Source organism: Dermacentor variabilis, chromosome 11, assembly GCF_050947875.1.
Source record: "Dermacentor variabilis isolate Ectoservices chromosome 11, ASM5094787v1, whole genome shotgun sequence".
Taxonomy (NCBI): Eukaryota; Metazoa; Arthropoda; class Arachnida; order Ixodida; family Ixodidae; genus Dermacentor; species Dermacentor variabilis.
In genome coordinates this window covers 90,203,751-90,218,943 of record NC_134578.1, presented here as the reverse complement: position 1 = coordinate 90,218,943, position 15,193 = coordinate 90,203,751, and the positions used below count along the sequence as shown (strand labels likewise).

General features: G+C 43.0%; 1 protein-coding gene across 1 annotated transcript in view; it reads left to right on the top strand.

Moving 5' to 3' along the window:
* Positions 1–14,285, top strand: part of LOC142563837 (uncharacterized) — a 57,107-nt gene extending 42,822 nt beyond the window's left edge. Inside the window, exons 2-4 of the mRNA XM_075674492.1 lie at positions 12,576–12,644; positions 12,983–13,042; positions 14,009–14,285. Coding sequence (XP_075530607.1) covers positions 12,602–12,644; positions 12,983–13,042; positions 14,009–14,121 — 216 coding nt within the window. The 5' untranslated portion in view covers positions 12,576–12,601 and the 3' untranslated portion in view covers positions 14,122–14,285. The remainder of the gene's footprint in view (positions 1–12,575; positions 12,645–12,982; positions 13,043–14,008) is intronic.
* Positions 14,286–15,193: the final 908 nt, after the last annotated feature.

Genomic DNA, 15,193 nt, shown 5'->3' with positions numbered 1-15,193 from the left:
AATTACTATTCTCTCTGAGGAACCATGATTTCCAATTATAACAGGGGAATCAAGATAAAGTAATTGGAAAGCAAACCTACATTTCGTTCAAGTAAGTAAAATAGCGTTCATACTACCTTCCAGGGTGCACACTACATTCCCTTTCTTCGAATGTGAATTTGTTACCTAGCCATGGGTTGCCAAATGTACTGGTGTATTGTTGGTCGAGGGTGGTTGAACCGATGTAGGTCTCAGGCTAGAGCAAATGTGTTGATTAGGACACTTGCGAAGTTGAACAAGGAATGTCTCAGGCTGGAGCCATTTGGTTCCCTTGTAAATATGTTGGCTCCAGCTTGAGACGTCCTCTGTTGGACAACTCTTCATGACTAATGTCGCCATCTTTCCATTTACTCTCGTCGTATTCAGCCTGTTACTGCGCACAGAAGCTGCGCTTTCAACAAAAAATATTAATTAGCTCAAGGGCTTTGCCAATAGTTGTGTCTCCAACTGCAAAAATTTGTTTTCAATGAATGACAGAGTTTGTACCTTTCTTGAGAATTGATTCAGGCAAGGCACCAGTGTTGATGTTCCTTCCCTTGTCCAAAATAACAGGTTTAGGTTCAGTGTAGTTGTAGAAAGAATGGTTTCTATGGTTTGCGTTGGTACATTTATCTTAGAGCATCAAGTTTTCCTTTGCAACTGTCTCCACTGGTGCTTTCATAGTATTGGCATGAAGTCGTGCATCCGGAACTCGTGAACAATGACCCTTTAGTTGGCACATTGCAAAGAAGGGATCGGTTTTCGTGCCCTTCATTTCCTGTTGGCATACTTTTGCTGTCAGTAATTTCTCCTCAGCTCGTTGAATTATCTTGAGGCCGCAGGCTGACGCTACTGATGTCTTCAAATGCAGACATTTCATGATAAGGCTCCTGGCTTTGAAAGTGAGGTTGAAGAAAAGGTGGCGCTCACATGTAGCTATTCTAGATGTGAGTGAAATCTACCGGTGAACCTTGGTTACATATTGTGTTTAGTCGCGTAGGAGGTAAAGGTGTGACGAAAATTCGGCTCGTCTCTAACGTTCACTTATTTAGTCAGTGACCACAATTTCACGTCATGTTACCTGACCAAATGAATTTTCGTCGAAACCTTGACAACACCTTATACCGGATCTATTGACAGAGTGCTGCAAACGAGACTTACTGGGTCATTTCACTTGCATCCATGATAGAAATTTCTCATTGCCATCTTTCCTTCAAAAAGACTTGCAAAGCAAGAAATCTTTATCCAAAAAGTCTGCAGTGCAAGGCATCGGTAGTGTCAGCGTGGTGCCTCAAGATAATCCGGCTAGCTGGGAAGAAATTACTGCCAGCAAGAGCTCAGTGCTGACAGAAAATCATGAGCTTGGACCATCGAGCATTCTTTGCAAAGAGCAAACAAGAGCAGATAATTGTTTTTGTCTTCTGGGACAGACAACTAAATGTCAACTTCACGGCGACACTAAAGGACCACCTGTGCAGACAGTCTCAAGAAAACTTGATGTATTTAAACCAAAAGAGCCCTTTGAAACAACAAAGTTATCTTCAGGTTGTCTTCTAAGCCCACTAAACGTGCAGCTGGCATTCCGCGCAAAGGAATAAACTTCAACAGTGTGGCATTTTATCCAACCCTGACGAGGGTGAACTCACCACGGAACTTGTCAATAGTAAGCGCTTTCTGAAGCAAGACCATGAGCATAACTTGCAGAACAGGAGTTCTGTTGGCTTGACTTCGGCCAGTGATCCTATATGTATTGTTAAGGAACAGGATGCATTAACAATTGCAAACTCAGGTTACAGTTCTTATCTGCATGATTTTGTGGATAACGACAGATCAAAGGGGCCCCAGGGTGACTAGTGATCCTGCCAAGGAGTGCGTGATGTCAAGAAAAGGGAAAATCATTTGCATAGGTTAACAATCGTAAAGCAACCCTGTGCACAAAGCCAGGGCCACCCCCACCCCGGTCTGTCAACGCACGCGTGTTAGCTGGCGTGTGAAGGGCGTCTGACACGCCGGCTGAAAAAAAAAAGGCGAGAAAGAGGGGAATGGAAAGGACAAAAAAACGGGGGGGGGGAGGATACGCCAAGAAATTAAACTAAGTGTTGTTGCCTATAGCTCGAAGTTATATGCTAAACTTCAAGCTATAGGCAACAACGCTTAGTTTAATTTCTTGGCGTATCCTTCCCCCCTTTTTTCCTTTCCATTCCTCTCTTTTTTTACTTTTTTTTCAGCCGGCGTGTCAGACGCGCTTCACACACCAGCTAACATGCGTGCGTTGACAGACCGAGGTGGGGGGGGGGGAGGTGGCCCTGGCTTTGGCCTTGTGCACAGCATTCCTTTACTCTCAATTCGACAGGCTAACACACCTTCCCTCGTTTCCGCACCCTCCCGCCTCACACCCTCTCCCCTTTCGAAATGCCCCACCCATATACTGTGGCGAGGAAAGCGCACGTCGCCTTGAAAAAGACAAGTTCACTTCTCGAAACGTTGGCTCCTGCATTCACCTTGTTCACGTTTTGCTCATCGTCTTGAATTTCCATCTCCCGCATTCCCCGTGTTTTTTCATGATTCTATATGAGCATTTGTCCTTATGCATATACTATTCGCCCTAGGTAAATTAATATCTGGGGTTTGATGTACCGGAACCACAACATGATTAAGAGGGACGCTTTAGTGGGCGTCGCCAGATTATTTTGAACACTCGAGGTTCTTTGATATGCACTCAATGCACCTTATGTTTTTTGCATTTTGCCACCGGCGAAATGCGGGTATTGTGACTGGGATGTTATCCTGCGCCACGTAGCTTAGCAGCGCAGTGTCAAAGCCATGAGCCACCACGGTTTTTGCGTTGCCGGAAGAAGGGTAGTTGCGAAATAATTTAGTTCGCTCGACCTGTTTGTGCTGCTTTCTGAAATTACATTTCTTTCTGGATACTTCTGTTCCTTCAATACTAGTAATATTTGCGGATCAAACAGTGTGTTTTCTTTCTTTTTTTACTCTGATAACACTTGTTTTCGCGGCCTGCTAAAGTGACAGGTTATTCTACCAGAGTAATGCATTTTCCTTTAGAAGTCATATGCATTGCAGAAAACCACTTTTTTGTTACACACTTTGTTCAGTATCCCATTTGTTCTGGACGCTGGAGCATTCTTACCTGTGTGAATGTAGGCTAAATTGCGTTTCCCTATGCGTTATCTTATCGCATAAGTGAAAAAAAAATAATTTGCTTTTCTTTAATCTTTCAGGTGCCTTGCAACCTCTCACTCAAACAACGCATTCCAATGGTCATCTGTCAGCAGACTGGGTGCATCAAAGTACCATTAGAAGGTCCAATAACCAACGCTTCCGCGATTTATCACATGCTGTTGCTTAAATTCAGAGGACATCACTATTGATCACAGCACGAATGGTCGTGCAAAAGAACCTGCGTAAAGTATACTATTTTATTTACTGTTACAAGCACTTACTTCACCTGAATTTTTTCACCTTACAATCACGCTTTACTGTAGAATTGAGAACAAACCATTAAAGCAAACGAATACTGCAGTAAGGTCCGCACAAGGGACCATGCATATAGTACACTTACAAGAATTGCATTTGCATGATTATAGTAAATTTGAAGAGGAAGTGCCAATATATTTAGGGTTCATACTCCTGCAGGTGGTACAAGCTTGTTCATCTGGTATGCACTCAGCTCATACAAACTTGTTCATGATGTACGAGAATCTCGTTCAGTGGCAGGAACGCTACCTCGTACACACGTGTAGTATGAGAACTTGTTCAGTCTACGAGAAATCGTACAGTCTCTGACTCTGAAGCTATAATAGCGCACAACATTTATCACATATTTTTCAATAGCGCACACACGTGTTTACAGGTAATCGAGTTTATATAAAAAATAATGAAACGTAAACACATATCGAATACAGCTTGGCAGTTTCTAACATGACTTCAGATACGTGTCTTGAATTACTCTATAGAATAATCTCGGCCAGCGCACTAACATACACAATATTACTAATAACACCAACCATGGCCTCGGCCTCACTACGCGAAACAACTCACTACCTCCTCTGATTGCAAAACAAATGCGGTATGTATGACAGGCGATCATTAGAATATGAGTACAGAATATGAAATCAGCATAGAATCTTCAGCAATATATAACCTATGCAATACAATCGATGCTGTTCAGAATCTCACAGTAAGATTAATTCAGTCTGAGCATTCATTCATCATCATTGGCGCTAAACAATATCAAGCTGAGTTTCGGTCTATACATTTGCAACGTAGGTCGCCCAACTGTGCGCCTTGTATAAGTCCTACCATTCTGTTGCTAGAATATACTTTGCTGTCTTCGATAGCACCTCAATGTCCTTCTTTACAAGTTTCCTTGCATTGAATCAGTATGTCGATTGGAGGAGAGGAAGAGCACGTTCAGTGCTTCGCGTTTAGATCAATATGTAGTATTTTTGTTGCTCTAGTGGTGAAAGAGTGATGTGGTTTTAAACAAGGTTAAGGGAAAATAGAAAAAGCCAAACAAATATATAAATAGTTACGTATGTTTCTGCGCTTATTTCGGAAAGCTATTCATTTAGGAAGATGCAAGAGACTTATTTACGCTTGGTTGAAACGCATTTGCACGATCCTACCGCGCCCCGGACTGCAACACGCTAGTATAATACCGGCCAAATATCATTAAAAATAAATTAGTGCCGATTCTGCCACGAATATCTAAAAACCTATGTCGACACGTACTTTTTTGAAACAACTTCATGAAACATACAAAGGCACACAGACACGCACAACGCTACATAATAGCGGCTAGTTGCTATCACAGATCAACAAGCCCTTCTTTTCGTTGTTTACCAACCACAAAAATTCAATGTCCCTTCAATGGCAGTGTGGATGGCCACCTTTCACTGAGCTTTTTTTTTTCTGTACTATCAAGCGGTGTTGTTTTTCATTTTGAATTGAATTAGCTACGATTGCAACGCGCACGCAAGCTTTAACGCATGTTTTAAGGCATGCTTTTCATAAAAATATATTGCCGTTAGATTAGTGCAAATAAGGTAGTCATTTTCTGAACTATTCGAAAATAATCATCTTCACTAATCATAAATAATATGTTGGTGAGCGGGTACAACAATTCACAAAGAGGATATTGAGTATTCGTCTAAAGGAAACGAAAAAAGATCTACTGTGAAGCCGTGGACGTTTATCTTGTCTGCTCCCGTGAATGCAGCCGTTCAGCAATTTATGGCAAACGTGTATTGTTTCCCACCTATTTGAGACGCTATGAGCTACTTGGCGATTCATGTTATGGTGCGGTAGGCTGGAAACGTTTTCATGCGTTCTAATGTAAAAACCGTTATAATATGTTGTAATTTTTTTTATCTAGAATCGGTTGGTGACGCTGTTCGCAAGTAACGTCCGGAGATCGTGGAAATACCTGTAGTTATATTTGCCGGCGAACATTTGCAACTACTGTGAACGTCTTTACAATGTAAAGCTTCTTCTTATGATAACACCGCAACTGCGATACTTTAAGGAAACGGAAGTGATTGTGATTGCGATATGAGGCTGAAGTACATGAGCGTTGCTGCAGAGATTGCTGAGTCGAACTACAAGGCTTTTGAGCTTTATTCGTGCACTGTTGCGGGACTGCTGCAGTAAACCTGCTGATCGTTTTAAATAAGATGCATATTGAAATGTATTTCACTGCATTTGATTGATGAGTGATTTAGAAAGATGGTGTAGCTCGAGCCAGTTGGTAAGATACGTTTTGTCTTTTAAAACGCCACACATAGATACCCCAAGGAATACGTGTTTTCTATCTAAATGTGGAAAACACATCGAGAATTAGCTTATTGAACGAAAAGAAAGAAAAATATTTGGTGGTATTTTTTTCTGCAATAACAGGAAAAGAAAGGTAGATAACTGGAAGGGGGCTTCCACCGAAGCCATATGTGGCTACGCTTAAAACTTTTTGCGAAAGGTATAGTTATACATGAGCTATAGGAGTGCATTTCATTTCCTTTAAATCAAGTGTGTGACACTTCTAAAGTCGCACACTTTATGTATTTATTTATTTGTTTGTTTAATGAATAATTTATTTATTTATTCAAGACCCTTTAAACGTGCGGAAAGTGCACTGGGAAAGTAGGGCTTCGAAAGTGTAACAAGGTGTAGGCAGCTTACAAATATATAAATAATGTATGTGCAAAGAACATTGCAACATTTAAATAAGTTTTATTGGAAAGAGAACATTGTTTTTAATTGTTCTGTATCGTCTGCATTCTATACTGAAATGAACGTGGGTCGTGTGTTAAACTTATTCCTGCATGTGCTGCATTCCGGCTATAAACCCCTAAACGACATTTGTTGACGGTCATTGAATGTTGGCTGGAGGGATTTAGGCAGTCATTTTGTGCTCAATACTGAGACTCAGCATAAAACCTTTTTTTCTGATATGTTGTTTACAGGAAAAGTTAGTCATAATTGGTTTATATTTTGTGGAACGTCATGATAATTGCAGTTTTCTACTATGTTTGAAAAATCGGTATAACTTTCGGACTGAATAGTGTAACTGAACCACGAGAATGAACAGCTATAAGTAAAATACAAAGTCCATATTTGTTGAAAAATTGCTATAAATCATGAAAACAACGCTGAGCCAGTATTAGCTCTCACAGTTGATAAGCCTTACTTCGCTATTTGGACAAGACTTCCTAAATGAAATTTGTACGCTAGACGCGTGGCGGTAGCAATATTCGTCATGTGTTGGTCCGGACTTGGCTACAAGATGAAGCCAGCACTGGGATCGGGTAGCGCTTGCACCAGACACCACTACTGGTCATAAGTGCTGCCTCTTTTTTCGCAACATTGCGTACAGCTTCGTTTAAGCGTGCCGCGTTGACTAAGTACAAACAATTTGGGCCCAATATTGCACCAGTTATGGTATGAAATAACGGGGCCGGGATCGCGGTCGGGGTTGCCTAAAGCACATTCGAGCTCATGCTGGGCCTGGACCACAAGAAAACAGTGTGTACCGTGTTACAGGAATGTCCGACTCGGGTGAAAAACAACGATGACTTAGTCGTCATTTTCTATTTGACTGTGAATTTGTCTTCCATACGTGTACACAAAGTCAAAGGTGCCAATTGTAGTTGGTGATAATGATGGGTGGCATAGCCGTATCATCAAAGGGTGTTGAAAAATTTGGGTACGTGTCAGCAGTGAAAACGGTCTGCTGTTATGGTTTGCTTTTTCAATATTAGCAATGTTTCTGTAGTGCGCCCAATCAAATCACATCCAACATTATTTCAGTTCAGCTTCAAGCAGAAATGGGGGGTTGGGAGTGAAGAAACATTCTAGACGACCGCTTGGCTAATCTCTCGTGTCCACAAAAGAGCACTGCATGTTTCTACAAGAATAAATAACAAAAACCTAGCACTAATAAGCTCGAAAGAACACGTACTCGTTTTGCATCGAGGAGTTCGGTCTGACGGAATACATGATTATGCAAAAGTACGATAAATTGCAATTCGACGCAGCAATGCCAGCATAAAAAAGAAAATAAAGAAAACGAAAATGTCAAGCATAACATTTGTTATGCACTTGTAAAGATTGTCTTGCTTTCAGCGAAACGTTTACACGAAAGAAAGGGCGCAATATGGCAGTTACGAAGAGAATTTAGAGCAGCTAACTCACGAATGAATCTCGGAGGGGAGGGAAAGACGTACTCTTCGTGACATTGTACAGTTCAATAATATAGAATTTAGCTAAAACGCCTACCATTACAGTGAAACAGTAATTAGTGTTACCATTTAATAAAGAAGGTCAATTCATGCAAGTGATTTTTTTGTAGAAACACTCGTCTGCACTCCAACATTATGCTTACTGGCCTAATTTTATATCGTAAGCCTATATTAAGAGGCGGGACATCGTAAGACGTGTTTTAAGTATTCACAGCGTTTTCTTCTAAAGAAGTGCACAACTTTTGGTTATTTGAGACAGTGGTGTTAGCCCAAACCGAAAAGCAATTATTTTTGACTAAGACTAACAGAAAGCATAGCATGGGCTAAGCGTAACATTATTAGTCAAAATTTGTTTATTGCGCTGCAAAATTTTATTTGAATGAGAGAGAGCGACGCACATTTAGCCAAAATGGGTGTCGCACTTCATAGTGGAATAGAAAAGCAAGTCCAGGAAAGTAAATATCTGAGCATATTCAAAATTATTATAAAGCATATGTGGGGGTGGTTCCAAGACTTGCCTGTTTCTTCGATAAAAGGTTTTTACAGAACGCTTTGTTTTCCCATAAGTTATTTTTAATGAATTGCGGGACGAGCAATGTGTTAAAGACGGAAGAACTTCTTAAGTGCGTCCGTTGGCAGTGTCGCGCTATAAAAATAATAACGAACCGTTGCGATACTCCCTAATGCGAAATTGGAGCTCAGCTGTATACGTATTTTCATTGCGCGATAGGCCGAGTCAAATAATTTGACGCGAGAATCACCACACTGACTGGCCATGGGCCAGAGGCGTCAGCGCCTTCGCCAAGAGAGAGGCAGTTCGGGAACCCTCACATGAAGAGAGCGGCGGTGCAGGTCACTGTGGAAGAAGACGGTGTCCAACGGGCGAGCAGTGGCGCGAGCGCGTTCGCGCGGTTACACCGAGGGACAACGACGCTCAAGCATAGAACGGGTGCCTAAAAGCTTCGCTCTGAAACTAGGAAGTGTCATTTGCGCGTACAATGTATTTGTGCATTTCGTAAGTACAATGGTTCATGCACGTGAGTCGGCTGTCTCTTTAGCTTAGGAGGAAATTCTCATGACATGGTTGCCAGTGAGTGACAGTTGAGTTGCTCTGATATACACGCCAGCAGATATTTTGCGCTGTTTCACCACGTGGCTTAAAGAAAGCCATTCCAAAATCTGAGAAGCCGCCTCATCCAATGCTCCTGATGCACATTTCCCACTGTGACTAATTATACATACAAAGAGAAAGGATGGAGGATTGGGGAAGACAAGTTCGCGTCAGAAATATCATACGCAGTCTTGCCTTAACTTGTTTGCAAATATGCTCTGCTGGTTAAACGCGGAACTATCCGTTTCGTCTATACAGACTCATTGTGATTCCTCCTTCCTTTAGTGTTCAAAGACAAATAGATACATAAAACGCGCTATGTAGAAGAGCGTAGGAGCTTTGTCGGGAACCACAGTCCAGGGAATCGCTTTGAGTGTTCTGCAGTTCGTCACCGATAACGACTGTAATCAACACTTGGTCTCGGCACGAAGTTGCTTCGTTCAGAAATTCAGCAGGGGTACCATACTTCAAGGTTGTGTAAGGGGTGTGGGATGTAGTGTGGGGAATTAGGACCATAAAACATAGGGATTATTATGGTTCCCGCCAAGATGATGGCACTGTAGGCCATTAAAAATGTGGATACCCGTGGCGCCTAGGAAGGTGCCGGCTTGTAGTCGGGTGAGCACGCTTTGAGGGCACTTTATATCGGCGTGCACCTTGGGGAATATCCCACGTCCAGCCCGATATAGATTTTGGTCTGGCTGCTTTGCTAGAGATACTTATGGGCATGTTTGGGCAGGCTTAATATTTCGGCTGTTTTTTGCGCAGACCAAGAAGAATGCTCGTCCCTTCCATGGGATCCCTGCATAACCAGTAATCCAGACGAGCTTGATCGGATGATAGAGATGTTGCTGTAATTGATTCATAATGTTTGCGCGCACGCTTGAATGCGGAACTTACCTGAGCGTGGATAAGGCGTCTATAATTATGACAACTTTCATTGTGGGCGAGTGAGGAAGCCGCTGGGTAGCTGCCGCGTTCGCCTTAAGCACGGCCCTATTGGAGGATGTTGTGTGTACGGTCTCTGTGTGCACTACGCGGAGGCGGTGGTCGACTGCCGAAATTGCAGATACCTTCTCATGTACACTGGGCGTGGCCATATTAGTATGCGACTCTGGGGGGACATGCGTTGTGCCGGGTGTAGTATACGCCGCTCGTTCTTCCCCAGGGGCCTCGTTATTTTTCTGGTCAGTATCTCAATAGCGAGGTCATATCTGTAGTAGGGATTAACCTTGTACATTGAGTGGCAGTCTCCCTGCAAGGGCTGTGGCATTAGGTGCATCCTTACGCTTCCTAAGACGATGCGCGGTTGTTCTGTTTGTTGTAGGTGTAGCTCCTGACTACGGTGGCGGTTGAAAATGATTTCGGTCACGGGTTTATAGCATCCCAGGTCTATGAGTGCATGCGTGCTATTTCAGAGACGAAATGTGATCCCCAGTTTGGACGCCTTGCGGATGAGTGCCTGCAGACGAGTGATGTCTGGGTTGCACAAACCTTGTATAGGAAAGGTGATTCTCCACTGAGGGAGCCTGCGGAAGTGGCCCGACGGGGCGATCGTGCGGATTATATTACACTGCAAGCACTATGTGGATATGACATCATCATACAATTTATACCTTGAGGACGGCAGTTCCGCAAATATGAATTTGATAAAGCAACGTTATCGGTGGTTCGTCTTGGCCGTGAACATTTGGCAGCACAGGATGGTCGCCACCTTCACCTCAACGTAGCCGGCGCACCAGAGCTACCCATTTCGGCAGTAGATGGAGATGCAGAGATGAAGTACGTTCAGTGCGCACTTGCAAATTATGTTGAAGCTAATAAATACACATACTGCTGCTGGTTTCGACATGCGTAAGGATAAATCAACCATATATGTTGCTCAGGCAACATATAGGCAAACGAGCTACACCCAAGACCACAGACACAACTGCTTCTCTTGAAACTCTCGTATACCTCACGTGTCTGTCTTCGCTAGAACTTTGTTTTCCACGTGGCTATGCATGCCATAAAAGCGACAATACGACATAAAGGGTAATATTTCCTCGTAGACAGTGTTTCAACGTCTTCCCTGCAATATCTCGGTATTGTCCGCGTCTCGTGGCTGAATTAACACTGTTCCGCCGGCTCCAATTCTTATTTGTGTCCGAAGAGATGTCTCAGTCCGCGCAGGCGTGTGAAATGTTACCAGCCGCCTGCCTGGTTTGTTATAGGAAAATGATGATAACGAGGGCGTTGCGCGTGCACTTAATGAAAATGAAAGGAATAAAAGCGAGCAGACATCGCGCGGGAATTTCTTGGGCTACTTGCGGGTTGGAAATTGCAGCCGATTCGCACTTAAACGATTTCTACATTTCGTTCCTCGCATACTTTCACACAACTGTCTAATTTCTCGCCCCGTGGCACTAAAATAGGGGTGATACGCTGTATGCAAAACTGGTATATGTGTCGGCATGATAATGCCGGTTGACATTCAAGGGAAATGGTTGTATTCGCTATGGTTGTAAACTATATATTTTTATGAGCAGTACGGCTGTGATTGCTGGGTGCATTTGGTATCAATGAACTCTGTGAATTGCGAAGGTTGTGGGATCGTTCCGCACCTGCGGAAAGTTGTTTTTTCGTTGACTTACATTTCCATTTATTTATCGTTTCTTTATTTCATTACTTAGGCACGAGTAATTACCCCTATGTTGTCCTTGGTGTCAGTGTTTGTTGGCTTCTTATGATAGAACAAACTAAGGCATTCTCAATAACCGTACTACGAAATTTACTAAAAGTTCTGCCTACTGAATTTTCAGGAGGACAGGGTAAGTCACTTTTTTCCGAAAGAACTATACATAAACCCTAAAGCGTACCTAACCTTGAACATAGATATAAAGAGTGCCGCCCGATAAGAAAATTATGTATCTGGTTTCCTGTTTCTGAGTACATACTTTTAAAGCATTCATCGATTTAAAATTCAACCTTACCAAGAACACCATAAAACGACGAGAGCAAAGGCATTCACCTTTGAGAAATGCGTTCGTAAACAGCTACGTGGGAGTTTCCTCCACGTGACCTAAATTTCTGGCACAGGAGATATTTAAAAGACGCAGAGTGTCCGGTCTTCGTCCACCTTGCATCAGTTGTTCGATCCAGTAACTCTCCTACGCCTGGTATTTGGTTCCATCAGGTATGTTCATATTTGTCTCAGCAGTCAACCCATTCTCCTTCTTCGCTCTATTATCGGGTACTGCGGGTCCGTTTTAAAAATGATCGTTTTGTTGCCTTCTAATTTAACAGGTTTGTGTAACGCCTTGCTTGCATTAAAGCCACATGTTGACACGGCTCGAAGTCCAATAGATTAGAATTTCAAATGGAAAGTGCTAATCTTCAATAATATTTTACCTTTTCTGATTATGATAGTTGAAATACGTTGAATGTTCAGCTTCTCACAAAATGTGAAAAAAATGTCATGTTACGAAGCTGAGCATTTGACGTAACTGCTCAAGTCACAAAGCTTTTGGTTTTCAAAGTAGCAGGTTTCTGACAGGCTCTCATGAACAGGAACTGGTTGATAATATTTGAAGTACGCTTAATATGCCTGAATGCACTCATCATTCAGGGCACTTGAATGTCTTTTTGGGGTATCTGCATGCTCTGCGTCGATAGCCACAGAAGATGTACCTTTCTCTTTGTCTTCGCAGACAAGAAAGTCAAACCCGTTGCTGAGATGAAATTAACCGCTGTCATCATGCTCGTCGCATTGCTCACAGGTGAGCGAGTCTTGCATTATCAACATATTCGATATTAGGCAAAGCAGAATGCTTTGTCAGAATGTACCCGAAATTCACTCCTGGACACGGTACAGGTGACACGCTCTATGACTGCTGCTCCGGGCTTGATGTTAAACATTGGAGGCACCAACATTGTAACATTGAGCTTCCATTAATATTGACACAAATGAATCGTCTCTCGTCTCATGTTATTGAGAGCAATGTTTCTGACTACGCATTCTGTTTAACAGTAAAATAATATTCTAGACTGGTGACGAAACGTTCACTTTCGCATTGATCTTCTTTTCTTTGTGTCTTGTTTGTCGTTGTGTTTTCAGCGTTCGTGGTGATGATCACTGCAGCCGGCGAGAGAAAGCTCAAGGCGCGCCCGCCAGGTGGTAAGTAAAACTGTAGATAGTTCTAACTTGTGCAGTATTGCGCTAAATACTCGCAGAGCGGTCAGCATGGTGGGTGAGCGGTGATGAAAATGCGAGGGTCCGGCACGGTGCAGCGAACAGATGGCGCTCAACTCAACCAGACAAACACGGAGTTATAGATGGAAGAAACTAGTGTGTTATTTCTTCCTGCTGCAAATTTACACCACCAGAGAACTAGAATACGCACGATAACGACTGTAAATAGCTCTGACATTGTCCGGTTTAGCTCTGTGCTACCGGTGGCTGCACCGTGCGGGCCGCTCACCTTCCCACCCCTCATCACCGGCTATTGCGCGCGACCTGCCGGTGTTTTGCGGATTACCAAACACGCGGAATATGGAATTCTCGCGTCACATTTATTCGATGCGCCTTGCGAGCACTTTCTTGTGGCAACTATTTCCTGTAGAGACAGTCGGTGAAATGCAAATTCAATGTAATGCATATTGACTACCGTTGCATATTGACTACCGTTGACTACCGTTGACACCTAAGTGCGAACAATTTCCAATGAACGTAAGTGTTTTTTCGTGTGGATCATTGCTATAATTATATCTTAAGACCTATGCTGGTTTTTTGACATAAAGCGTCCTTGCATATATTGTGTCTAATGGTTTTCAAATGTGACAAATATGCGTATCGTAATCTTGGTCAATCCCACTGGGGATGTCACCTTGAACAAGCACCTATTTGATACGCATGCGGTGAGAATATCCGATGGCACAGGGGCGCATTCGGCCTGATATCACACCAAATAGAGGCGAATCCAATGTGAAAAGAGTCAATTGAAAATATCCTTTTTGTAGGGTTTTTATTGCAGCGTTTGTCGTTCCGTGATGTTACACTTTGATTACAATTGCGTTAAAGTCAATAATTATTTGAAGTGCATTAATCGATGTTCTTACGAAATGCATCTTCTTTTTGCTGCAGGTTATGTCGCTGATTGCGCCGAACCCAATGCGTGCCCTAAATTCTGCAAAAGCCAGGGCTTCCAATCAGGCTATTGCTTACACCCTCGACTGCGATTCTGTTTGTGCACGTAATGTTTATTCAAGGTGATCATTGACTGCCAATAAAGCTCGCTTGCGTATGCGCTTGTTAAATGTGTCCTGTTAATGTCCCAGACTGAAACATTTGCCTATGTGAATCAGGTTACCGTATCATAGTACACTCTAAACGTCTGTACTGACGCAGCGACTGATGTGTTGCAGGAAACATTCCAGTGTACCCATAGTGCTTTTGCCCTGACGAAAATGCTTTGCTGCAAATTATCGAACACAAGACACGTCGATTGGACACTTCGCCAGAAAGTTCTTATATTAAAATATATTTGGTATTTCCAGCATGAACATGAATTCCTCGCAGCAATATGAACGTAGATATGTTGGACCTGTCAATTAAACCTCGCGGTAGGCAACTTCATTGCATGTGTAGTTGCAGGCATTACGGTTCTGCGTTTCGTATGCTTTGCGAACGCTACAGCCTGGTGAAATCAGCAATACCTGAACAGAATACCCGTAACCTGAAGCGAACAGCTTATTTTCGTCAGACGTTAACTCGACTGTATATACACCCTTTTGTTGCGCCTAAGGTTGAGCAGAGCCTATTTAGAGAAAGGTGATGATGGTCAAGTAAAAATGGCCTCAATGAGCTTCGTCAGCTAACGTCTTTTTCATATTCTTCTTGCACGGTTCATGCCATAGTAATCCCCGGTTCCAAAGCGAAGCCTGCTGGGCAAGCACAAGTAACTGCGAAAGCGTAGGGTGAAACTGCTCAAGACGAGCAACAGGTACTAACTGGGTCTGGTTAGACCAACGACTAGCTGATGTCAAGCATCCCACCAAGTACGTGATGTCGCTCAAGCGATCTACAATGACGTATGTGCCCGTATACAAGGTAAAAACTTCTCGCATACGCTAGGTTTATGTTGCATCTTCTACAACCACACGAAGACTCCTTCAGCGTATGAGACAGACTGATGTCGGCTGTCATAGCGCTATTTCGATCAGTGTTGCGATGCCACAGTACGAAGACGAGCTGAGCACGGGGCTTCTTCGGCAGGACACAGCGCCTTGGCAACAGAGTACTCGCTGGGAAAGTCGAATGACAGTATGA